At 40.4% G+C, this 27881-nt stretch overlaps 1 protein-coding gene across 2 annotated transcripts; it reads right to left on the bottom strand.

Moving 5' to 3' along the window:
• Positions 1–498: 498 nt before the first annotated feature.
• Positions 499–27830, bottom strand: tnfaip1 (tumor necrosis factor, alpha-induced protein 1 (endothelial)). Of its 2 annotated transcripts, none has more exons than XM_034240002.1 (7): positions 27648–27830; positions 22692–23047; positions 21676–21845; positions 19005–19088; positions 6959–7011; positions 6587–6782; positions 499–1250 (listed from the first exon to the last, which is right to left on the bottom strand). In XM_034240002.1, the coding sequence occupies exons 2-7, from the start codon at positions 22936–22938 to the stop codon at positions 1020–1022; spliced, it is 981 nt and encodes a 326-aa protein (XP_034095893.1). In that variant the 5' UTR covers positions 22939–23047; positions 27648–27830; the 3' UTR covers positions 499–1019. The 2 variants fall into 2 exon arrangements, with proteins under 2 accessions (XP_034095893.1, XP_034095894.1); XM_034240003.1 differs by lacking the exon at positions 27648–27830 and adding an exon at positions 23182–23277.
• Positions 27831–27881: the final 51 nt, after the last annotated feature.

Raw genomic sequence — 27881 nt, 5'->3', positions numbered from 1 at the left:
ACATTGTACTGCCATGTGGTAAATACTTGTATATGCTGCTCATGCTCTTTCTGCATATCATGTATTTATTTTTGCTATGTATATAAATGTCAGGTTCTTAAATGTTGTATGTGAGGGACTACGGGTAGAAATTAGCTCAAAGCTCAAATCTGGCATGTTTACGTTTTAAAACATTATTTGTTTTAAATGTTCATCAATATGCACTGTCCCTCTTCAAATAAACGATTAAATGAAACGAAAATGTTGTGATTGGTCAACCACTTAAAGATGTAGGAAGGAAAACCCTCAAAAAGCATAATATGGTCACTTTCACTATGTTGTTAGACACTTTGAATTACGTTTCTGGGATCTGTACATTAAACCGTGCTTGCCATTAATATCAGTATATCAAAAAGGACTGAAATAGTAATGGTTACTATTAACGACGTAAACGGGGGATCCTTCATGTGTACATATTTCATTATACCTGCCTTCTAAAAACATACCCAGGACAAAATGTAGTTGAATAACAAGAACTTTTATCTTCACAGCTGGAAAAAAGGCAATATGGTAAACTGCATTAAAACATGTTAGACTCTAATTCTGGAAAAACAGATACTTTTTTTGAAAACAGGCTCTTTTTTTGTATGTATGAAAAATACAATCTATAAATATGAAACATGCTCCTGCTGATTCAGAGTGTAAGTGCTATGATTGTTACAATATTTCTTCGTAGAAATAGTGCATATCAGTGATTTTTCCTCCCTATTCATCTCTATTTAATTTAAAATAAACTACAGTTCCCTAGGTATTTAAAGTAGTTGCTCTGAATCCTCTGATAACACTTCGTAAAATGATGATGGACAGAGCAGACAACACCACAACTATCTAGAGTAAAATGTCAGATGCACTTTCATCATGTTCTTTAGATAGTGGTAAAGAAAACTATTCAAAGGAGAAACGTGTGAGGGTCGTCAGATTCCATCTCTGAATGTTCACCATCAATGTGAAATCTGTCCAGCCGCTCGTGCTCCCGGGCTTCAGTGTCCCATGGGCCGCTCTTCGTACGTGCTGTACCTCTTGATGTGGATTCGACGGACACGCTCGCGAAGCTCCACTCCCCCGGGCCCCTCCTCTTCCTCACTGTGAGATCCACAGCTGGTGTAGCTCCGCCGCGTGGCCTCCAGCAAAGAGTTGTCGGGAAGAGGCATTGTCTCGTAAAGCAAGGTGTTCAGGGTCTCCTCGTAGATTCGCGCTTCAGGGAACTCCACCTAAGGTAGGAAGTGAAAAATGTATTTAATATACACACATGCCTGCAGGCCAAGCAAACTACATGGTGGCCCAGAAACATTGTGGTGCTAGTAGACATAAATGACCAGAAAAAGTCACATCCACATTTTCTCATGACTCCATTGCCAAGATAAACAAAGGAGACATTTTTAAGGCACTTTTACACTAGGCATCAAGATCATACAATGTATCTCTGGGTCCAGCCAAAATAAGGAATATTCAAACATGCTGTTCTTTATTAGTGTGAATGCTGTGCAATAGCATTCCACTATAGTTCTTCAAATCTTTATATCTTCTTCTTATTATTATTTCAACCAATATTTTGCCGTCCGATAATTTCAGCTACAGAAACCATTCAAATATCAAACTATTCAGCCTTTTCAGCACATGATGGGAAACTTTTAACTTTTTCTAAATATTTTATACTTTTTGAAATATTCAGCTTTTTATACTCTTTTTTTAACATGTAACTCAATGGGAGGAACCTTCAAATCCTCTTTTACCTACACCTTGCGCCAAATGCTTCTCCTTCCACATACAGTTGAAAGAAAAAGTATGTGAACCCTTTGGATTCTCCACACATAGCGTTGTGTGTTCCTTCCAAACAACTCAACTTTGGTTTCATCTGTCCACAGAATATGTTGCCAGTAGTGCTGTGGAACATCCAGGTGCTCTTTTGCAAACTTCAAACGTGCAGCAATGTTTTTTCTGGACAGCAGTGGCTTCCTCCGTGGTGTCCTCCCATGAACTCCATTCTTGTTCAGTGTTTTACATATCGTAGATTCGTCAACAGAGATGTTAGCATGTGCCAGAGATTTCTTTAAGTCTCTAGCTGACACTCTAGGATTCTTCTTCACCTCATTGAGCATTCTGCGCTGTGCTCTTGCAGTCATCTTTACAGCACGGCCACTCCTAGGGAGAGTAGCAACAGTGCTGAACTTTCTCCATGTATAGACCATTTGTCTTACCGTGGACTGATGAACATCAAGGCTTTTAGAGATACTTTTGTAACCCTTTCCAGCTTTATGCAAGTCAACAATTCTTAATCGTAGGTCTTCTGAGAGCTCTTGTGTGCGAGGCATGGTTCACATCTGGCAATGCTTCTTAAGAATAGCAAATTCAAAACTGGTGTGTATTTTTTATAGGGCAGGGCAGCTTTAACCAACATCTCCAATCTCGTCTCATTGATTGGACTCCAGGTTGGCTGACTCCTGACTCCAATTAGCTCTTGAAGAAGTCTTTAGCCTAGGGGTTCACATACTTTTTCCACCCTGCACTGTGAATGTTTACATGGTGTGTTCAATAAAAACATGAAACATATAATTGTTTGTGTTGTATTAGTTTAAGCAGACTGTGTTTGTCTATTGTTGTGACTTAGACACATTTTATGACCAACTTATGCAGAAATCCAGGTAATTCCAAAGGGTTCACATACTTTTTCTTGCAACTGTACTTTCAGCTAGAGACTTCATTCCAACTTTATGGACCTTCAGTTATAACACTTGTTCTTCAGATTTTCACATCTTTTACGCTTTGAGATATTTAACTTAGTTTGGAGCTTGGTAAAGTGGCCTTCTTCAAATTTTAACATTAGTGTGTATTGCGCAGCTCGTTAAGTCTAGAGTGCTTTGATCTCAAAACAGAGTGGAGCAGCTTGAAATTCGCCTTACATTTTTTTTTTAAACTGCCATAATTCCCAAACCCTACACTCCTTGGACATCATTTTTTGTGAAAAACCTCTCCTACGTTGAAAAATTAAAAAAATAGAAAAAAAATTAAACAAAATGCCTCCTGAGGGCATGAAGTGACAAAAACTTTCAACATGTCTCTATTAAAGACCTGGTTTTAAGTTGCTAAACCTGATATTGTTGTAGTTTCTGAAACCTGGTTAAAACCGTCTGTCACTGACACTATTATTCACATTGATGGATATAATGTATTCAGAACGGATCGTAAGGGCAGAGCTGGTGGTGTTGCAATATACACTGCTGAGAAACTACAGTGCTCTGTCCTTCATTCGATTGATTCAAAACTGCTATTGAAAAAGAAAACCAAAGAAATGCTCTTTGCTCCCAAGTCAGCATCCTCTTGCCTCTCCATTGACACCCTTGATGGCGTCTCTGTTGAGTTTGTCGATACATACAAATATTTGGTCTTTTGGTTGGACAGAAATCTAAACTTTAAACACCACATTGAAGTTCTAACTAAGAAATTGAAATTCACTCTTGGCTTCCTTTACAGACTTAAATGTTGCTTTTCAACTTCATCCCGTAAAAGGTTGGTCTCTGGCTTATTCCTGTCCCAGCTTGACTATGGTGATACAATTTATAGATTTGCCTGTCCCACTGTCTTGGCCAAACTTGACCCACTCTACCATGCTGCACTGCGTTATATCAAATGCACCCTATAGGAATCATTGAAAACTGTATAGCCTAACTGGATGGTCCTCACTTAGTATGCGTAGGATGCAGCATTGGTTTTTATTAATGTATAAAGCCATTGTAGGTAAGCTTCCACTGTACATATGTGCCAGATTTGCTCCAGTTTGTGACTCTTACAACCTCAGATCCAGTGCCTGGATACAGTTCCAGGTTCCTGCTGTGCGGACTGAGGCTGGAAAACGGAGTCTTTTTCATTATGTTCCTTGGTCTTGGAATGACCTTCAATCACGCCTTAAACTGACGGCACTTGTCCCTATAGCCTGTTTTAAATTGAAGTTGTCTGAGGTCCTTACCACTAGCTGCTCTTGCAGTAATAAGTAGTGTACCTTTCTTACTGTCCCAAATGTGCACAATGTAGTGACTGCTTTTCGTTTAGTTTTTTTTGTTTACTTAATTGTGTTCTCTGTATTTTATGTGTCTGTGTTATGTGTAAAAATGTGTAACGTTGCTGCCTTCTTGGCCAGGTCAGCATTGTAAATGAGATTTTATCTCAATGCTTTTTATCTGGTTAAATAAAGGTTAAATAAAAAAATGTAAAAAATTAAGGCCCATTGTAAATCAAGTCTGATCTGTCCTCAGGGGCCTCATTTATAAAGGGATATACGCTCAAAAGATGGCGTACGCCAGTTTCTACGCAATGTTTGCGATTTATAAAATACTAACTTGACGGGAAAATGTGCGGTCCTCCACGCAAACTCTAACCCATGCGTACGCACTAAGCACAAAAACGGGAGAGACGAGAAACTGCGACACCGTTGGCAGAAGGAAGAATGGAGAGAAATATGTGGAAATAATACCATAAATAAAATGTTACCTCTCATTTATCATATGAAGAATTCATTTTCAAACATTGATTAAAGCTAATCTTAAAATGATTAAACAAACGCCTGTTTGCGACTCCTCAGTGCACACTAAAACATAACTTGGAGAAATAAATAAATACGGATATGTTATTGAAAACCACCTCGAATATGTTGTGTTAATGTAATGAAATGTTTTCTCATAAATTATGCGGTAAACAGGAGGACAGAATTACGTCTAAACTGACACCGTTTTGCATTTCTATAGGTTGTAGATACGAGCATGGTTTTATATACTATCATGTTTAATCGTGTTTTATGCCGTTTGCCAAGACTTGATAAGTCGCTCGTAAAACAGGAGGTATGGAAACTAAGAACACCATATGTGGTAAATTGTACAGCTAATATAACACAACACATTAGTTGTATTTCCTTTAACTGGTGGATATAGGGTTGCTGCGGGGGGGGGGGGTTGAGACGCACAGGCTGCAGTGGAGACGCTGCGCACAGCTGATCGACAGCTGGAACACAAACCACCAAAAACAAAAACATAATTCAGATCCAGTCGTCATGACTCCACTCCGGAGGGATTTCCCGATCATTTCTTACAGTTTCTCATCAAGGGGGTGTCTCCTGTCCCCGGTACAAACACACTGCCTGAGGAAGGCTATGTGTATTGTTTTTGTCATTAACCTTTTTCGGGCCATTTATTTATTTATTTTGGTGACGATCCAACCTCCATGCTGCTACTCTGGTTCAAACTGCATCCACCAAACAATATGATTTATCTCGACCTCCCCAAAATAACCAAAATCTGACACGGTGTGAGATGTCTTTTAGCTGTTCTGTCGTCATTTCCTGCGATCTTCTTCATAAAGTCAGTCAGAATGAATGAATGACTATTTATAGGCAAATATGGGCGTTACGTGAAGCCCGCAAAAGCTGCACCGCATTTCGAGTCGGTTGTGATTTATAAAGGGAAACCGGCGTAGCAAGTGCTGTATGCACTTTCCTCGCCGGTATGCAATGTTTGGCGAATCGGAAAATTTCTGTACCTATTTTTTGGATTTCTACTACGTAAGCAACCTTCCCACGTGAATCCTACGCACGGCGTTATAAATGAGGCCCCAGAGCAGCAGCTGCACACCTTTAGTAAATCTGCCAAAAATGCCACATTATGGACCCGAAAATACACAAAAAGCAGATTCCGACGCTCCTCACGGTCCTCAAATCCTCCATGCGTTGACATTTTACGAAAGCAGCTACCGTTTTTAAACTATAGTTAGAAATGTGAGAGGTTTATTTCTCACTCAGAACAATGGAAAGGCTCTCCTTTCACAGCACATCTCCATGGAAACCTTTGATCTCTGGGCTCACATACACATCTGTGTTTGATAATGTCGTCACCGTGGTAACCTTTGATCTCTGGGCTTCTTACACACACACAGGTGTTTGTAAACATTCATTCACTACTACTTACATTTAATATCTAACTCCTTCAGCCTACTTTCAGCTGCAGAAACCATTAAACTATTAAGTTATTCAACTATTTCAGGACATTGAGGCTATACATGTTGTTTATACCTTTTTTAAACCTTTTCTTTTAAATATTAAGCTTCTTCACTATTTTTCCTACTCTTCCAGTTTAACATTTCACTTTCAAGTTTTCAACAAAGTCATTGCAATGCATTAGAGCTGTAACAATTCAGCAACACACTTACTTGGTTTTTGGAGCTAAAAGCAACTACAGAAACCATTCAACTAATAACATATTCAGCTTTTTCAGCTAAATTCAGCAACAAATGTACACAGTTTACAGCATTCACACGCATTTTCAGCAGGAAATGCATTTTCTAGTTGTATATGTTGCTCTCTTCTAATTTACTTCAAAGAGGCCCTACTATGCTTTTCAGAGTTTTCTTTTGCCTGTAATGTGTAATATCGTTTTTTCTGGTTAAAATTCCAAAATTCACGTTTTTTTGCTGAATGACCCCGTGTTGTGTTTCTTGGCAACCTGTTGAGCCTCCAGAGATGCAGGGAAATGTTTGGTATGAACATGGCCGCACTCATGCTCACCTTGGTCTGCTTCTTCTCCGTGGCGTAGACGATGGAGGTGCAGCACACCTCGGCCAGCTTGCGACTCTGACCGTAAAAGGACCAGCAGCAGATCTCGTCTCCAATCACGTCTTTGATGAAGAGGACGCGGCCGTTGAAGCTGAGCGACAGCCTGTCGAACAGCTCGATGTTCTTCAACAGGTTGTCGTCCGAGTTACTGTCGAGACAAATTAAAACTGATTTAGAGAATAAGTGCTTCATCATTTACTTGGTTCTGTGGCCTGTGGCTCATTACACTTTATTAGAAAGAAAGAATCTATGCTTCCCTCAAAATAAAGCCATTAATCTTGTTATGATGAGAGCAGCGGGACCTCTGGAGGAAAGATGTCTTACCTGGTGTAGGAGTACTTGTTATTGCTTCTGTTGTACACCAGCTTCACCACAGGCTAACAGAAAAGAAAGAAATCATTGTATAGCTTTAACATGGAAAACTACAAATGTTATTCAAGTACTGTAGGCATCATTCATTTGGCAGTTGTACTATGAAAATATTAAGGTTTTATGCGTATTTTACTTCAATCAAAAGGAACGTTAGAAAATGTTTTATTTATCTTTGAATAGCTGCTAAATGTGATAAAGAATATAGCGAAGGTTATTTTACCTTTTAATTTTTGAACCCAAGTGGGGGGGGGTGCTAGTGAACTGTCAACGGGGGGCGGTGCCGGTCGTCAGCGAACCGAGTCGGCCGTCAACGGCCCTTGACGACCGGCCGTTCTGTGTATCTGGGGCCGTTTCTCAATCTCGAGGATACTGACTTCCAAGCCAATATTTCAAGGTTGCTACGTCAAGTCAAGTGGCGCAGCAGGACTGTTTCAATGTCCAGCATACTTGGAATTCCACCGAGGCCGCGTCCTTGGTTTGGGGGAAATTTTGAGGCTGCACATGGGTAGACTTTGCGTCCTTAAAATCCCCACAATGCTTTGCGCACGGACCAATTTCAAAAACCCTTGCGGAGAATGGCTGAACCGACGCAGCACACATTTAAATGTAAGTATGTAGTGACGTAGAACATGTGTTGGTAAGTATGTTACTTTGTTACATTTGTTATCACCAAAGATGTGTTCCGTGAAAGTAAAACAAGTTCATAATTAGATAGACATCGTGAGGTATTTATTTTCGGTACAGTTTATGTTGAAACCGTTAGAGAGAGTGGCACACTTGTTAGCCTGTTCCATTCTTCTTCGTTTTCCGAAGCCGTGGCTTGGAAGCATACTTGCTTCGTTTCTGAAGGAAGTGACTTGGAAGTACGCGACTACCAAGCCAGCATCCTCGCAATTGAGAAACGGCCTGTGTATCTTCAGATTCTACAGATGGCCAGTCCGCCCCTGGTTACAACAGTTGTCCTATGAAAGGTGTTGGAAGTATTTTACAAAATGTTGTGCAGCAAAGAGACACAAGAGCAGGAAACATGCAACGCATTAATGAGCTCATTGAAATACAGTATTTGTAATGACTTCATTCAGAAGTATGGCACGGCACAATAGAAAACGTCACAGCAACATGATACGGAGTGACCTCCTCTGGTGGACTCCCCGTCATAAACCTCCTGCTTGTCATCAGAAGACATGTTCCCCTAACTATGCATTTAGCCTTGTCTTTCAGTTCAACATTTTAAAGAAGTGCCCTAAAGTTCTCTTTTGTCACCAACATCCTGTCCTGTAGCCTACAGATTCTAACTTTATATGCAGAATCTGTTTATAGAAATGAAACTGATATTACTCATTACTTACAATGATATTGCTTGTTTTAAGTAAGTATGTCAGCACTGTTCTTGTTGTCCTTAGTTTGAATCGTTATGGTTTTCCGGAGTCAATGGAGAGTCAGGACTCAGAGAGACACGAGGAGAGTTGGAGCTTTGATGTCAAACAATGATGTTTATTACAAGTCAACGGCCGGAGAATTCATATCACAAGTCACAGCAGCAAAAGGTTCTGACTGCACGGGTGGCTTGCCATGTCAATTCTGATCCGCCTCGCATCTTGGTAGACCTTTTAACTAGTTTACAGAGAGTCAAATCCACATATTGGGGATGGGCGTAAACATCTGCAGACACAGGAGATGTCTCTCACATCTGTGGGGCTTAGAAAGCCAGCGTTCTCACAGTCGTAAAACCCCCCCTGTGCCCACCAGGTCAGGCCATAAAACCTAGTATCAACATACGACTGCATTAACACATTCCTTACAGGAGATTAGAAGCAGGGATGGTCGTAAATGTCAACACACAGAATAAGGTTAAATATCTTAGGAGTAAGGAAAAATTATTCTTTGACACTTAGGAGTAAGACAGAAATATTCCCTTACAATTAGCAGTATATTGGGTCTTTATTAGTCATTATAAAACACTTATTAATGCCTTATTCTACATGACCATATTCTACAAGTAATAAGCCATTAGTTGAGAGTTTTTCCTCAATAACCCTTTAATTAATGCTTATTTATTGCAAGTAAGGAAGTTGTTGTACATGAGGTTTGGTCTTAATATGCTCTGCTCAATATGGGCCTAATAAGGCAGTAGTACCACAAGAATAGTAATTCTCCCATAATAACACTTAACAAATATGATCTATTCGTAACAAGACATGGAACTATAAGTGTTAATTAAGTCTAAATAACTCAAAATTAGGTATTTATATCTAAGAACATGTTCCCTACTTTGCAGTGAAGTCTTGTTCATAACCAATAAACTAGTAATTTGACTCCAATTGACCTGAACAGGTTCCCCATTCTAAAGTTGCCTCCTCTTCACACTTTGTAAATACATTATAGAACATAACTACTGAAATTAACCTCAACAGCACATGAACAAAGTAGGCACAAGTTGAAATATCAGTTTCATTAATGAACCACTAAAGAGAGGTTCAGACACATGTACCAAAACATGTCAAGTTTCTCCAAGGCTGAGAACACATATGCAGACTGTACTTTTGAATAAAAACAAATAAACTCAGATTTTTAACAGAGTTGATGTATTTGTGATCATACTGTGTGACCTGCTTGTATGTACTTGCACAATAGGAGTACTGTTTTCTCTATGTGTTGTACTGTCTCAGTGTGAACATAGATTAAACAGCCAGCCAAACTCTTTTGAGAGCCAGGGAATGAGCAGCCATGCTCCTTTATTGACTTATTTGCAGTCCATTGACATTCAAACGGAGTGAAACTATAAAAAATAAGTTACAAGGCACTTAATGATCTCATACATGCAAGTGTAACATACACAGATTAACACATAGGACCGCTAAGTGTAAACAAGGTAAATATAGCTAATGCTAGCTGTGCAATAAGCATGTATACAGACCAGTGCTGGAATTGGGCCGGTACTCACCGGTACGCAGTACCGGCACTTCTGGTTCTGACCCATGGAGTACCGGCACTTCTTGCTCAGTACCGGCATGCTGGCGGTACTCATGCACCGTGCCAGTACTCAACACTCTCCCGCCGTTCTTATTATATATCCATATATATATATACACCCGCCCGGTACTCAGTAGATGCGTCATGAGGTGCCGAACGGACATTCTCATCGCTCTAACCGCTGGAGTTTCACAGCGGCTGTCAGCTGTTTACTCCTGTCATTCAAACAGAACGTGCTGGAGAGGGGGCGGGGCTTATCTTCTCCATGTAAATACTGTGGTGGAAACGACTATGTCAAAATTAACCTATTTGACCGTGATTTAATAGTAATACACGTTTCAAAATAATAATAATAATAATGCCGAAGTAACAACATACTGAAAACTGTTAGTAAAACCATGTTTTAATGCTTTACAATTTACATACCTAGATGCACGTGTGTTGTGTTTATGCAGTGCAACTCCCACCCAGTGGGTGGCTATGTAGAGTGATAGAACAGAGCAGGCACGCCCCCGAGAGAAGGAAAGCAAGTCACGTCACAAATTAGCATTTCTAAAATGTTAGCGTGGATTAATAAAAGTGCAAAAAGACAGCGGTTGTCGCCGGAAGAAACTTCAAATACAGAGAATGCTGTGCCTGTGTTGGAAATTGTGTCTGATGGGGAGCTTTCTTTGGTTGATCCTCCTGCTCCAAGTTCTAGTGCATTAGCATTAGCACTAGCTCCGCCGCCTCCTCCAGAGCCTCTAACGTTAGCTGCTGCTGGCGCAACTGCCACCACCAACACCGGGCAAAGCGATGCACCTGACTGCTGGACAACGGACCAGGTGCAATATTTTTGCAAGACCAATGCATGGCTCCTTCTTAAAGATAAGAAGCTAGGATGTCGGATATGCAGAGATGTCAAATCTTTGGGAATACACACTGGACAAGGACTGAAACTGTCAACTGAATGGGGTGAGTGTGCAGTGTCTCATTTCGGTGTTGACAAGGGCAAACAACAAGCTAGCCTGAGAAAAAAAATCAAAGAACATAAAGAATCACAAGCCCATGTAAAAGCTGCTGACATCCTTACATCTGCTTCACGTGAAACTATTCAACATCAAGTGCAGTCTATGCATACATCTGAATTAGACACCACTATCAGAGTTTTTCGAACGGCATATAAAATTGGCAAACATAGCCGGCCATTCACAGACATGCCAATTGATTTGAATGTACAGAAACTGAATGGGCTGAACGTGGGCAGGGTTTTGCACTCCAATAAAACCTGTGGCGAAATCATCGACCACATAGCTCATGAGCTGAAGAAAAATAGCAAAAGACATTACAGAAAACCAAAGCAAACTCTGTGTTTTGGTTGATGAATCTACCACTATTAGTGGTAAAACGGTGCTTGTTGTGTGTCTACGCTCAGCATTAGCTGATGCTGAGCCCGAAACGTTTTTTTGGGAGCTGATCGAGTTGGATGGAACAACGGCTGATGACATCACAAAGGCGTTAATGGAGTGTCTTGGAAGAGATTTTAACGAGGACTTTTTAGGTCAGTGTTTCGTTTCTTTTGCATGTGATGGGGCTTCAGTCATGCTAGGGAAGAGAACAGGCGTTGCTACCCAGTTGTGTAGTAAATTCCCAAGCCTGTTTGTGTGGCACTGCTCCAATCATCGTCTAGAGCTGGCAGTTGGGGATGTGGTCAAGGAGGTCTCAGGGCTCAATCATTTCCAGATCTTTTTTGACAAACTCTATTCCTTGTTCCATGCCTCCCCCAAAAATCAGAGGCAGTTAGCGCAGTGTGCGCAAGCAGTCGGACAGCGTCTCCTGGTGATAGGGCGTGTTTTGTCCATCCGCTGGGTGGCTTCAAGTGAAAGGAGCGTCAGAGCAGTCCGGGAAAACTACCGAGTGCTTCATGATCACTTCACAAATGCTGCAAACGACACGAGCAGGGATTCCAGAGACAGAGCAAAGTACAAGGGCCTGGATGATGTGCTCACATCTGCAACGTTTGTCAGCAATCTGGGACTGATGTACGATGCGCTCACAGAGCTCAGCGACCTCTCTCGGCAACTCCAAAAAAGAGAGATGACACTGCCTACAGCAGATAGGCTCTTAACTCGAGAAATACGAGTTTTTGAATCCATGGTCACCATGCCTGGCCCACACATGACTACAGTTCATACAGCTCTAGCTGAGAAGTCCTTCAAGGGTGTTGCCCTGCGTGAGAATGGCAGGCTTGTACAGATTCATGCAGGTCAGTTTTTCCGCAGTATGGTAGAGAATCTGAGACACAGAATGACTTCCACAACCTCCTCTCATGTCAGCACAAGAGAAATCCCATTACATGGCCGGGAGGCCCGGGACAATCAGCTAATCCAGGACATGAAAGTTATCCATCCTGGAAGTTGGCCTGAAGAGGAGTTAGACGTACAGTATGGGGACGTAGAGGTGCTACGTTTGTGCGAAGTGCTGAAAGTGGACAGAAGAGAGACTGTTCAGGGCTTTCGCGAATACAAGGAAACCAGGGCATCCCGTACACCTGCTGCCATGGAGCCTCTACTGAAAGCAGTCCGAACCATCGCTGTCTCCACTAGTGAGTGTGAGCGGGCATTCAGCTGCATGAACGATATCCTTACTGCAAAAAGGAATGCTCTCTCTGTCAGCCGACTGTCCAGCCTGGTTTTCATTAAATGTAATGGACCATCACTAGGACAGTTCAATCCGGAACAGTATGTGAGGTCCTGGCTGGCAAAGGGAAGGAGAAGTGCTGATGAAAGAGCCTGTCCAGCTCCAGCCCCTGATACTGATGTCCCCAAGGCCTTCTGGAGCCTTTTCTAACAATGTGAAGTATATTGCAAAGCAGCTCACCCAGTGAGAAGACTTTTGGCATAATGTGCCGATTTGTACAGATCCTGGAGATAGAAGGACTTCAGACCAACCAGGGAGTTATCTGATCAGCTTGGTGTTCAATGTAACTCTTTACCATGGCTCAGACTTTGTTACTTGCAGTTACAGTTTCTCATTTTAGATTGTGCAAATTTTGCATTTGTTTTTACATGTTCTTTGTTCATGCTCTTTATCATTTTTCTGAGTTGGAAAGTTAGATTGCATCATAGTTTACTTTATACATATTTGTATTCTTCAGTGGTGAAGTATATTGCAAAGCAGCTCAGCCATGTGAGAAGACTTTTGGCACTTTTTCGTTTTTCGTTTTCTGAGTTGGAAAGTTAGATTGCATTCAAAATGTACAGAAATACTTAATTTTGTTAAAGCTTTTTATAAAAAATGCTTCTGACCAGAGCTTTGTTTCCTTGTCATTAATGTTGAACACCACCAGAGGGGCTCTCACCTGAAAGGTCTCTGCTTCATGTGTCTTCAGCAGAAGATCTAGACTTTGATTGCTATATTTTCAGTTAATATTGACCTTACTGAGCTTTAGCAATATCCGCTGCCTATCATAAAAAATGTTAAGTACAGTGAACCTTTCTAAAATATACAGTAGTAAAGAGACAAACCCACCAGCATTATAGTAGCCAAATTCTTGTTTGTGGGCTGTATATATAAAATTGACTTGAAAAAGTTGCTGATTTTAGAGTACTGGCACCTTTTTCATTCCAATTCAAGCACTGATACAGACTAGTATGGCTAACGCTAGCATGTATGCTAACGCTAGCGCAAATGCTAACGCATTTTCTCATTGAGTTTAAACATCTCACAGAACGACTGGTATTGTGCCAAATGATGCACCCCCGCCGTGAAATGCACCCCTTGTCATGGGAACGCACATTTGAAAATGAAACGTTTACACCTTAAAACGATGCTTAAAACGAAAAGTAAACGTCCAGGGTTTTATTAATGGTAATTTTCAGACTGTGAGTCATTTAGTGGTAGCTCATATAGTCTTTATTCTTGTGGTTAAACTTTTCGCTCCGTATTTTGATCGTTGGGGTGTTGCAATATACGTTGGTCAGGGGGACATTATTTGTTGACGCACAGGTGGCCCGAGGGGACGACATGAGCCGAGGGACCAGGCATAATGTCAGTTCTGAAGTTAGCTCGGCTAGGATTGTCACTGTCACTACCATGGATGTATAATAAGAACTGGATACAGCATGGGAGGCGGGGCCTCATTCATTCCTATGAGAGTTGCTCAATGGCGCATGATGACAAAATGGCCCAACTTTTGAGAGAATGAAACGTCACAGATTACCCGGCATGCCTGAGAAGTACCCGTATGTGCACTCATAGAGCATGCGCAACTTTAACCACGCCGCCCAAAAGGCTCGTTCACATTAAGCACGTGAATTTGCGTACACGTAACAGCACCGCGCGTTCATAACAGCATGGTACTGGATTTATATTAACGAGGCGGCAGTTAGCAGCTAGCGGCTAGCTAGTAAATTATGCTAAGTTACACATCAATCGTTATGTACTTTTATATTACGCTGACATCAGGATCTAGTGATATCCAAGCAACAGAGCTTCATTTAGCATGATACTTGTGTGGTTTGTACATGAAACCACTTGGTAATATATAAAAATGTATATGTTGAAGCCTGTTATGATCAATTGTGAGTTAAAACGTTATCTAAAAAGTAAAGCTGATGGACTAACCCTAACCCAACCCAAGATGGACACTTGACACAGTGGCTTTTAGCAAAGCTCAAAAAGAAAACTCGAGAGAGATGAGTTATTGTTATTACAACCTGACTTCACTATTATTTAACAACTCTTTTTATTGGGTTCTTTTATTTGGGGTTAAGTACATTGTCAGAATAAGTGAGAAATGGATTTAACTTCGGTTAGACAGGTATCATACTGAATACATATTTACTGTGAATGTATGAAAAATGTATGGCATATGGCTGTCTAACAGAAGTTAAATTCATTTCTCACTTATTCTGACAATTTACTTAAACCCAAATAAAAGAACCCAATAAAAAGAGTTGTTAAAATAGTGAATTCACGTTGTAATAACAATAACTCATCCCTCTCGAGTTTTCTTTTTGAGCTTTGCCAAAAGCCACTGTGTCAAGGGTCCTTCTTGGGTTGCCGTACGGAGTTGTCCAATATGGCGGACCATCTCGCACATGCGCACTGCAGATCGGGCAGAGCTGCAGATCGGGTAGTGACAAGGATGTTGCATTGTATCTTGAGGAATTTTACAAGTAAAGTACGTGAGAGTAAGATAGAGTGCGTCGTTATTATCAGTATAGCACACAACAGAGGTGGGGACTCGAGTCACATGACTTGAGTCGCATATTTTTGAACTTGAGACTTGCTTGACTAACATTGATAAAAGACTTGACTTTGACTTGGTATTCATGACTTGAGACTTGACTTAAGCTTGAGACAGATGAGTTGAAAGGACTTGACTTTTTAAAATTAAATATTTGCGTTTGTTTTTGTATTGAGATATTACATTTAGTTTTTTCTAAACGTGATTGGGTGATTATAGCGCCGTGCGCGCAAACCTGGCAACCCACTAGACGGCAGGAGTGTCAGCTAACATGGCAGCGGCTAGCGTTACTCCAAAAATAGTCAAGTTTGGATTCAAGGATTATGTTGTCGATGACGCTAATAAGAAGAGAACAGCGGTATGCAGGGTCTGCATTATAAAGATCAGTGACACGACCACCACAACATCCAACTTCATTCGTCACTACAAAAAAACACAGAGAAAGGTGCGTGAATGTGTTGTGTTAGCTAGAAAGCTAATGTTAAGTTTAAGCTACGTTGGTTTCAAATCGATTAAGCATTGCAAAGAGAAGACAAAACGGTAAATGAACACTAGAACCGCCAAGGGATTCATTTTGACTAACCCTGATACTGACGGGCTGTCAGGAGAGGGAGAGAGGAAAAGAGATGCCTCGTTTATTTCCCCTGTGTTATTATCAGAAGTTACTGTAAACTGTTGAATAATGTAGTTCATCTACTTTTAGTAGTATGTTTAAATGTTTTAATTATGTTGTTTTTGTTTGTAGAAGTGCATCATTCCTTGATTTATTGTAAAATGAATCTGAACTTTTGTATCTGTTATGATGATAAACTGAAGCAATTTCTAAATTAACCCAATTAAGTGAGTTTTAAATCGTCCTACTTAGTTTATAAGGAAATTATGAAGAGGAACAAATTAAATGATTTGAAAATGATATCTATGTAGGTGCTGATGCTGTTGGCGGTTTTAGTGTTAACAGACATTTAAATTAAATATGTGTAATGGCAAATGCCATATATGATTTTCTTACCTGCAATTCTGCCTTTTTGAACAGACTTTTTGATTGAGTCCTAGCTATATTGTCTGCAGTTCTAGGGTTAATATGAATCTAATATAATTGTCATCGGTCTAAATTAGATTTCAAATGATTATGGCGAGACACCCCAGGTGAATATGGTAATTTTTTTAACTTAAAGGTATCAGCTAGAAATTTCTCCAGTTAATTACTTACAATAAGGCAATTGTCTTTTGTATTACAAGTTTTCTGAAATAGCATGTTTAAATATGCAAATTGCCATTATCTCATTAAATATGCACATATTTTAACACATTTCAGGAATCGAAATCTGAACTTTGGATATAGCCAGATTCAAAATTCTTGTTTCATTTTGTAGTCATATTAGTATCTAAGGCTTTTACAGAAGGGATATTGGATATCTCTTTTTATCACTCCATAATTCAGAAAATACTGTCAACAGCCCTAAAATATCCATTTTCGCCATGTTTTTAGGTATACAATGTTGTATAATTCAGGCTATGAATTATATATGAACAAACCCTTCTGTAAAAGCCTTCATAATATTGATAGGAATATAACTGGAAGGTTTGGTGTATGTGCGTGCTACTGAAGTTGAAATTTCGAACTCAGAGTAGGAGAAAAAACTCATTTTGAGAAAACGAACTTTAAAGATTGCAGTGAGGCGCTAGCTAAACCCTCCTGTTCTCTGGATGACAGCTTGCGCATCAACGCACTCCGTGAAGGTATTTCATGTTCAGGGTCATTTTTTTTTTTTATAACCTTGCTTCGTGCAAGTGACAATTGTTGTCGTCTTCTCTGTGAACGTTTTTTTCGCCGTTCTTTTGGCATTTTGAGATTTCAATTTCTAGCTGAACGCTAACCAGGAAGTGTTTTAGCACACCACGTGACGCATCTGAACGAATCACGTTGTCAGAAATTGACACCAGCCAATGAGATTTCGTTTCTTGGTTTAAGACCACTTTGTGCTTTCACGATTGGTTGCTGATACAAAGGAAATGACCATATTTGGATCCGATGAGATTGTGCAGGAGAGACACAGCTTTCCAGCGATACCTCTGTTGACATGGTGCATACAGCGGTCGCGGTACTTTATGTTACGTTAGAATGCTAACTTTTGGTGAATTTAGGAGAAATCTACAGACGCAAATCGACAAACTATAGTAAAATAAACACTTAAATGTGTATTTTGTACGTTTTCCTTCCAAAAGCCTGAAAGAAAACATGTTATGGAATCAAAATAGCACAAAATCTCAAAATTGACCAGTACTTGAAAAACAATGTTTTTGCCTGCCGTGTCTCACCTTAAGTGTGTATGTAATGAAGATCATAGTGTGGGTTGAATCCATTTTCATAACCACTGTCTTGTAACTGATTTAAATGCGGAAACTGGGCTTATTCATCAGAATTGTGTATGACTTGACTTGCTTGACTCTCACCACAGTGTACTTGTACTTGTAGGTCAAGACTTGAGACTTGCTCATGACTTGCACATGTAGGACTTACTCCCACCTCTGGCACACAATACATATTGAAACATGGGGTGTCAAATCCTGGATTTTGCATTCATTCGTCACTTCTTTTTCAGTTATTTTTTTATTTAATATATTTTTTTATTTAATTGTGACTTCCTGTCTGTATACACGTGCTTTAAAATGTATTGTTTAATTTTACATATTTGTCATATAATAATCAAAATATATGTTTATAAATGTTACATAGTCTTTGTCAGCATATTTTTGCCACGTTATGCACCCCTTGCTATCTTACATAATAAAAGTTTCACATTCATAAAACTTGCTCCATGTATTGGTACTAGTCCTACTACTATACCCTCAAAAGTGCTTGAGGGTGGGATTAATAGAAACATCTTTTTTGGGGGGGGTGCTTTTTACGACAGGCCTGGTTGTCACGATATGTACCCCCTTGCTATCTTACATAATAAAAGGGTCACATACATATATGGTCATGTAGAATAAGGCATTAATAAGTGTTTTATAATGACTAATAAAGAGACAATATGCTGCTAATATGCATGTTAATTAACAACTAGTTGATGGTGAATTTGTGTACCTTAAAGGGCACCCATCATGCAAAATGCACTTTTGTACGTCTTTTATACATGAATATGTGTCCCCGGTGTGTCAGGGAACTCACCAAGTGTCAGAAAACACAACCCTCTCTCTTTTCCTCCATACCCAAATCTCTAAAAACGGGGCTGCAACGGATCTGATACAGACGGATACAGATTTGAAATATCTCTGATGTCAGAAACAAGGAGCTCCGCCTATATGGGCAACTCTCCACCAATCACGGGAATGAGAGGTTGCGTGGCATGGTAACAGCATGGTAACAGGATGGTAACATGACGCTCGTGCCTCACCCCCCTCCTTTGCAGGGGGGCGTGGTCAGCTGCAGCTCATTTGCCACAGAATCAGCCCTTGCAAAAACAGGGCTGGAATACAGCAAATAGAGCAAAATGAGGCATGGCTAAAATGCATGATCTGTTTGGTATTTTGAAAAAAAGACTTCACAGACATGTTTTATATAGGTATGGCCCTACAATATATTATTCAAATATAGCATGATAGGTCCACTTTAATACATTATCACGTATTTTTGTTGGCTAACCAGGAAGTTGGACAGGGATTTTGGATTATAGCAGAAAATAAGGTCAGTGGCAAACACATGTTTATGATACTTACACTTTAGTTCAGCAGGATAATCTCCACATATATACCAGGTTCATAAAAATAATCAAATTTGAGCACTATTTTTACCTTTGTAGAGGACTGGATTAGCCTCTCCTCTTCTTTACTGGAGGTGACCACAGGTATAACACACAGGGGCTGCTCTGTATTACCCTGTCAATCACAAACAACATATACACAAGGAGTTAGTCTCATTTAGTAGTTACAGTGGCTTTGTTACTCATAGTCAGGGGTGCACATAACTTTTTTGCCCTGGTTCTCAAAGGAGCACCTGGAGATGTTGCTTGGTGCGCATCCTTAAAATGAAATAAACCGGACCTTTTGAGGGGTACTTTATGAACGGGGGGGGGCGCTAGTGAGCACGCATCAGGGTTACTGTGCGGAGCGCATAAAGCAGACCCTTCAGGCGATAGCGAGGGGTAAAGCGAGGGGTCGCAGATGCCGTCGTGCTCGTGGTCGGATTAAAACAATTCAACCTAAATAGCTCGCGAATTATACTTTGGCGGTCGTTAATATAGGCCTACCTGGGCGGCCCGCCCAAGTAAAGTGTATGTGTGGGAAACCCTGCTATCTTAGTTCTTATGCAACTCACAACTATCTCTCTCTCTTTTCTATCTCTCTTTTCTCTCTCTCTTTCAATGTTGGTGCGCAAATGCGCCTTTTTTCAAATGATCCGGTGCTCTTTTTTGGCGGGGGGTGCGCATGCGCACCAGTTATGTGCAGCCCTGCTCATAGTGTCCTTAGGCCAGGTACACATTTTGAAATGGGTCAGTGTCTCATTTAAATTAAATTGATTTAAACATTACTTTGTTAAGAACAAAGGTAAATATTACTTACAAAACAAGCATTTATAAAGTATGTTGAAACAAGCCTAATACAATTCATATGGAACCCATTTTTTTTTTTTAGAGGTGGGTTGGTCTTTAGTGAATACTTTATATTTGATTTGGGTATTCAATGGATACAAATATTATACTTTTTATGTTTTATTCGTCCGTGACCACGACGCCATCTGCAATCGATTAACTTGTGGACAATGATCTCTCGCTCTACGCCTCCTGTACCCAGTCCCGGACTGGCCATCGGGAGGACCGGGGGGTTTCCCGATGGCCTGGCATGTTAAGTGGCCTGCCTCACACAGGGTGACTGGCTGTCCACATGATGTGGCCTGCCGACATGGCCACTGTCATACAGATCATAAATCAAAGACCTTGATTGGTCTCTGTGTGTCATTCAAGCTCGGGATAACCTCAGCTCAGGTGAGGTAAAGGACTGAGTGTTTAGATAGTTAACTTAGGCTAAGTTCTCAGTGGGTCTCAAACGGTTTGGTCACCATTTATGTAAACACATATTTCCATTTGAGAGGGTAGTGATTAGTAAAATATGCATGAATAAAAAAAATTAAAAGTTAACTACAGTATGTGAAAAAAGGTAAGATACACTTTTAAAACTTGTTGAGAGCTAAAACTAGTCTTTGCTGCTGCCTCAAAGAGGAGGGGGGGAGAGGAGGGAGACAGGAGAGGCTGATTCAGGAGCACAGACACACTCACAACTATAAATGAACCAAAAATAAATAAATAAACAAGTTTCAGTGTTTTTTTCATATTGGAAATGGTATGATATTGGTTATGGCCATGATTTTATGATTATTGAAATGTATTAGGGCTGCATGATATTGGAAAAAACTGACATTGCGAATTTCCCCCCCCCTGCGATATGAAAACATACAGGAATTGAAGAAATACCGTATGTTTTTTTCGCAAACCATCCTTTCTTGAACTTTAATGCTATACAATTGGTATTTTCTTAACTATATTTAACCGGATGAAGGATTTTAGTCACGGACGTTTGGATCTTAAGTTATCAGAGCAACAAGCTGAGCTAGATCGGTTAGCAGCGCCCTGGAGAAACACATGAAACTACTTTATTCAGTGTTTTTACCTTTAATCACGGGGTCCGTTTGCTTTGGAGATTTGATTGTAGCATGCTGTGCCTGCATGTCACTCACTCAAGTACCCCTGACATGAGAGCCGCGCAAGTTTTCCTTTTGTAGCAAGCAGCAAAATAATTGTAACATGACGTGTTTGAGTTAATTTGCCTACTTAATCCTAAAAACAGAAAACATTTGAATTTTTTCTTTTTTTAAATCGCATATCGCGATTATCGTCACGACATGATATATCGTGCAGCCCTAAAATGTATACAGTTCTGTTTCATATAGGTGTTTCCATAGTTCTAGTCTCTTTATTTGCCCCTCAAAATGCAGCAGATTGATGCATTTAACTCCAAAAAAAAAAAAAAATCTTAGCAGGGGAGCATGCCCCCGGACCCCCCAGAGGATTTGAGGTCCACCCCCACTTAAAATCACATTGATAGGTTCCTAAATACATTTACAATTTTTTTTAAATAGTAACCCATGTCCATATGTTCATGTGTGGGCAGTAGATTTAAACTATAGGGCTACCACTATGGGCCCTGTCTGTACCTGTTCACTCTGCCATCGCGTGAAGGGTCTGCTAACAAGCGACCAACAGAAAAGTTCATGTTGTTGTTGTACGTCACCTCAACCCACCCCCCCCCCCCGCTTCTCAATTTTGGAGTTTCTTTGAGAGTTTTGCTTGTCCACTGTTAGGGTCTAAGGACCGAGGGTGTCTTATCAATACACATTGTGAAACCCCCTCAAACAAATGTGTAATGTCTTTTAGAGCTGTATAGAAGTGTCAGTGTGGTTGTGACTGACCTGCAGGGAGTTTTCACACTGCTCCATCAGGCCCTGGGCGAGGTAATACTTAGCCTCAGCCAGCAGCTCCTGGACAGCCTGACGGCCTTTGGGTAAGGAGACTGTGCCGTCACGCAGGAAGCACAGGATGCTGCCAAAGTGTTTCCCACTGCGGTCGATCAGGATCCAACCTGAACAGAAACAACAGACTGTGTTGAGAAATACATCTCTAAGCCAAGGTGCACGTGGCATAAACCAAAACATTTATACTCAACATTACAGCAAATACATTTTCTCATTCTTTTTTTGATGTTATTTTAGTAATTTCTTTCCTCTTGTATTCATAATGAGCAACCACTATGTGAAGTCATGAGTTTTGTAAACATACACTTGTAATCAGTCATGATATTATGAAGGGTAACTATTAAAGGTTGTCCTGAATTTTAATCGGCAATGTCTTGTTAATAACATCTTCCGACTAGACCCTGCTTAGCTTCCAATATTGAATGTGTTGGGTAGTATGGCTAGTTAGAATGCACACAGGCTACTTAAAACACCATTAATGGCTCTCAACACATCTCAGCAGGGCTAAAATGACTATTGGCCAGTGCTCTACCACATTGTATGTGATAGTCTAAGAGGCGAACATCTTTAAGCGGTTGACCAATAACAACAGAGCCGGCCAGCTAACCAATCAGGGCAGACTGGGCTCTGGTTTCAGACAGAGGGTGAAAAGAGGTGCTGCAGCACAGGCAGTATGAGAAAAATAAAGAGCTTTTTGAACATTAAATCATGGAGACATGTCACAGTGGAGACACAAAATGTCCTCTTTAACTTTTTTGTGTCTTTTACAAAATGGTTGCGTTCCTACGTACGTTTTCTTACCCTTACCCTCCGACATATATCACTTTTTACAAGTTTGAGATACAAGTAACAGAACATTAAAATGGCGACACTCGTCTCTATGTGTTGTGGGGAAGATATAACAGCATAACATGTTTATGGACATGAGTAATATATTTTAACTAGTAACTTACCGTCTTTATCAGTGAACACTTCTTTCTTTCCACTGAACATGGCTTTCAGCATGGAGTCGAGCCTGGTCAGCACTTGCAGTGTGGTGTAAAACAGGGTCCCGCCAACGTTGATCCGGACATACTTGTTGCCCAGGCCCACCGCTCCTCGGTAACTGCAGGTCTTGGTCTTGGGACACGCCAGAGGAGGGGCTGAGGATGTGGAGTGGGACAGGGTGTGATGCTGGGGCTGGCAGCTGTCCCCGGACATGTCCCTTTGGAGGTAGATGACAACCCTGCAGACGGAGGTCCGAAGGTCCCCCGCCGTGGTGACAGCTACTGATGGGGCCGCCACAACCTCTCACTGCTCCAGATCATTCCTGGCAAAACACGGAGGCCTTATGTTGATAAAGACTTGTAAAGCAGGACGGCAAGTGGCTGAACGCATGCATCACAATATGTAGTGAAAGCCACCGTCACACAATGGCCCAATTACAAAAAAAACCCTACGCACTTGGAGTGAACTCCGTCTGTAGTCACACTCAACGAGGCGCTCTTCTTTCTGGTGCAGGGGGTACATTCAGCGGCATGCTTTGGGAGAAACTCTCCTTTTTCCGGTAGAAACAGGAACATTATGTAACTTTTCGTAAACCAACGGTTTCAAATCAGTATCTCTTGGATAATAAATAATAAATTATAACTAAATTAAATATTAATGAATCTTAAATGATGTTTCTTTTTTGCAAACCTCTTTGTGTATTTAAATCAGATGTTTATAAGCTGCTTGGTTTTGCAACAGTCCATGTTAATAAACAAAACTTTACAATCAAATGCACACATTTTCCATTTTCTAGACTAGACACAGGTATATGATCCCAAGTAATTAATACATATTAAATGTTTATCTTGTTTTGCGCAGTTTTCGAGTATGTTTACACAGAACTGGTTGTAAACAGCATGTTTCATGACAGAAACAAACAGCGTGGGGTCCTGTCAGATAGTGCAGGTGGTTGGCCAGGACCGATGCATACTCGCTGTTTGAGGGCTTGATAACACACTCTCCCTCCCCACTTGATGGATTGGAATTGCACTTAATGTGGCGGACCCTCCATGTGAACACGTGTGGAAGTGTGTTAGAGTTTAGGGGGTGGTTTGGAATTGGGCCAATATCTTATGCTCAGTTCCCCTTCCCAATTCCCAATAAATGGAATTGTGTAGAGGGGGCACATATCAATGCTTAAAAGGCTATTTATTTTTCTTAAAATATAATAAATAAATACAAATATATATATATGTTTGATACAAAATATCTTTATTTATTATTTTCTTCTTGAAAAATACACCGAATGTAAAAGCAATCTTTTTATATTTCTTTACTCATTATTTGAAGGTTATATTAACTTGAAATGAACCATGATTTAATCTGTGTATCAACCGTCCATTTGTTTTTATCTTTATTAAAACAAGTAATCGGAAGAGCGTCATGCCCCTTTCACACCAACGCGTTTTCAGCTCCGGCTCGGAGCTGGAGCCTGAAAAGTACAGTTTTTTCCTGCTCACACCGCAGAGGCGCCGCCTCTTAGCTCCGGAATCCGGTTCACTTCCAGCTCCAAAAAATTGTCGGTCTAGAGGCAAGAGCTTCTCGGAGTAAGAGAGACGTAAGCGACGCCGCCTCTTAGCTCCCAAGCACTTGCCTCTAGGCCGACAATTTTTTGGAGCTGGAAGTGAACCGGATTCCGGAGCTAAGAGGCGGCGCCTCTGCGGTACCGGTACTTTTCAGGCTCCGAGCCGGAGCTGAAAACGCGTTGGTGTGAAAGGGTGAATGGTCTAATGGTCAGTGGAGCAAGGGGCGGGGCGAAACTCACGGAAGTGATTTCAAAACAAAAGCACCCGTTTGATAATATGAGATAATATGAGCCCAGAAAACTAATGTTATTAAGGGCTGTAAATATAATAAGCCTATGTCTAGAATGGACAACATTGTTAGGAGATTTAAACTATACAGCGATTCTGGACTGCGGTCAACTCAGCCGTCTCTCGAGTTTGTTTGTTCAAATCAGCTGCTCTTCATTTTTTTTTTATACAAATATTTTTTACCACAAGTTCTTAATAAAACTGATACTGTTGGACTCAGTACTAGTTTGAAATTGATACTGTTTGACTTTGTATTAGTAATCCTACTACTAACAATACATTGAAGTATTTTTACTGTGTATTTTTTGAGAAATACTCTGTCAAAGTCCCCTGCTGAGAACAAAATCAAGCCACTTCTGCTAAGTTTGATGAGGGAATCATTTTTTGTCGCCATTAGTTCTTCGTGAGATTGATCCTGTTGAACTCAGAACTAGTGAAACTACCCCCACAAGTAGCCTACTATGAAGTACTTTCACTGTGTACTTTTTTAGTAATCCTCTGTCAATGTCCCCTCCTGAGTACAAGAATGCATGTTTTTCTGCTATTTTTAATAAGCATTAAAAAACCTTTCTTCCTGAGACTGATATTGTTGGACAGAGCATTTTAAGAGGATATGGTGGACATATTATATGCACTACTTCCAGTTAGTACTCCGGCAGCAGCATGTTTACACCTTGGAAAGTCTTTAGAGACTGGCCTGGATAGCTGGTCACAAATATCCTTCAGCAAAGTGACACACACTGTCACTCTGGTTGGCCTCTTATGATGTTTGTTAAGGGAAATGTTTACATATGTCCTCAGTTATTATATGTATAGAGAGATTATGTCTATTCTGTACTGTAGATATGTAATATTATTATTGTACCACTGTGAGGCACTATAGTGTTACGTGCTACGTAAGGACGCAGGCTTGCATCATGTAAATGAGGGTGTGTTCACCTGATGCACATGTCCAGATCTCTGTGTATTATTCTAAGTTAGCTCGGCTGAGTGAAAGGATGCACCTGAGAAGCAGAGGAAAATAAACCATGCCTGTTGGAGCTATATATCTCTTTATATTATTTAATAGTGTAACGTTTATTTTCTTGCTGTTTATAATTATTATCATTTATGTATATGTATTGTATTCTTAGTTAGTGTCATAAGTTAAAGTAGTTTCTATGCTTTTATTTTGAAGGCATGTTTTGGGCACTGGGTGATTAGAGCACCTGGTGTAATTGTATATATTGGAGACAGGTGGAGGTGGGAGCCAGAGCACTAGTAGGCAAATGGTTTTTAGCAGGGTGTTGCAAGCCACACAAGGGAAAGCCATAGGAAAGGCTTAAGGAAGAGAGATATAGGAAACGTGTTCATTGTACTTTGTTAATGGAATAAAATGCACAAATGGAGGTTCTTGTCTGGATTTGGATGATCATTGCCCTGCGTAAGATCCGCTAACTAGTGCCTCAGCGGCTGTATTATTTTTAAGTTAATTATCTGTTTTAGTTCTATGATTTTGGCCGCTATAATGCCCAAGGGCTAAACAGTTAATCGTCTCCACTATTTCTCTCCGAGTGCAACGTATGAAGAAGCTGCCATCCTTAACCTCAACAATGTTGCTGTCTTTTAATATATAATTATTTCTCTGCCGCTAGTTCGTTCCTTGCAGATTCTTCAGTCTCATCAGCCTCATCTTTCCATCAGTCCCAGTCAACGCCTCAGCCTCCAGCACACTTCCAGTGTCTGACTCCATATGATATTGTCCTGATGCTGTATACAAGGGTGATATCACCGTTCAAAGCAAACGAGTGCTTTTGTTTTTAAATCACTTCCGTGAGTTTCGCCCCGCCCCTCGCTCCACTGACCATTAGACCATTTAGTAAGGTAAAAAGCAAAAACGCCTCTCGATACCTCATTCACACCAACGGTGTCTCAGACGCTTTTCCGTTTACTTGTTTAATAAAGAAAAACAAATGGACGGTAGATACACGGATTTATAATAAACAGCTTGGTTTTGGTCCCACTCAAAGTAAAGCTAGGTCAGTTCAACAGAATACTGTTGTCCCACATAAAAACGTTAACGGTTTTATTATTTGGAGTTTAGCAGAGCTAGAAAATGAACATTATGTTTTATTATTAACTTTGTTAGCTGTTTAAAGTTATACAGCCTACTAGCTTGTGGTAAACTCCAAATGAACGCCAAATATCGTAAAAGTATCCACAGAATGAGAGCTGTCAAGGCTAGGTGATCAAAAGCTAACGTAAACCTACCTTTAAAAAGAGTGACCTTCGTGTAACTTGTCAAATGTATTGCTAGTTTAGTTGCAAACCATTAGTAAACAACCATAATTATTATTGTTGTTAATATATAGTTTAATCATTACAATTCAACTAGAAACTATATATTATTTATAAATAAAGAGAGGCAACATAAGCTGCATAAAGTGGGCACCCTACCGCCGGCTTAAACCCATTAGCCGGTGAGGACTAATGCTACAATCTCTTTAGTGTAGTAATACAACGATTAACAGCAATACGAAAGTCACTGTTAGCTCGGCTGTCTGTCTGTTTGGTCGTATTCAGACATGTTAAAGACTGAACTTCCTTTCAAATTAATTTAGTTGTTGTATTGTTTAACTTCAAAAAGGGCCTAACATCGTGTAACGCTGTTTATGTCAACGTTACGTACTTAAAAAAAGTACTTCTGGTCAATTCGTCTAGTCAATTCATACCACTTAATATGTCAATGCAACACAACAAACCATGTTAGTTACTTCCTACGTGGGTGTGTTTTGCTAATGTTAGCTAAGGTTGAATAGGGTGGGTACACTTCAATACGAAGGCAGGACAGCTAGACAAACTAGCCAATCGAAAAAGTAAAAAATCCGGGTTCGTTTTTGAAGTACACACACCGAATCCCTCAACAAGTAAAGCAATATTCAGCAAATGCCATACATTCTTGTCATGTTTATATTTTTCTTAATATGTCACATTTAATGCCAGATTTTCAATAGAGTGCGTGACGTTATCGTCCCCAGCTACATCCAGCAGTGAACAACACGTTAAGAGTTTACGCACTTTACTTACCGATCTCTCTCTACTGTCTTTACGTGTCCTGATAACCGCACAACGTATGGCTTATCAACCTGACCGTTATCCCCTTTTGATGGAAATCCACAACAGTATCAAGATGTTAGTTGTAAAAAGGTTCGAACTAAAGTTAAACACTCTGCTCCCCTTTCTTCTTCTTTGAATGACTTTACGGCAGGCTTTACGTCGCCAAGCCTAAGGCTGCCCTCTACAGTCAGAAACCTGTGTTGC

The sequence above is a fragment of the Gymnodraco acuticeps genome, unplaced genomic scaffold (assembly GCF_902827175.1).
Source record: "Gymnodraco acuticeps unplaced genomic scaffold, fGymAcu1.1, whole genome shotgun sequence".
Lineage (NCBI taxonomy): Eukaryota > Metazoa > Chordata > Actinopteri > Perciformes > Bathydraconidae > Gymnodraco > Gymnodraco acuticeps.
The sequence above is the reverse complement of the archived record's forward strand: the minus strand, read 5'-3'. Positions and strand labels throughout refer to the sequence as shown.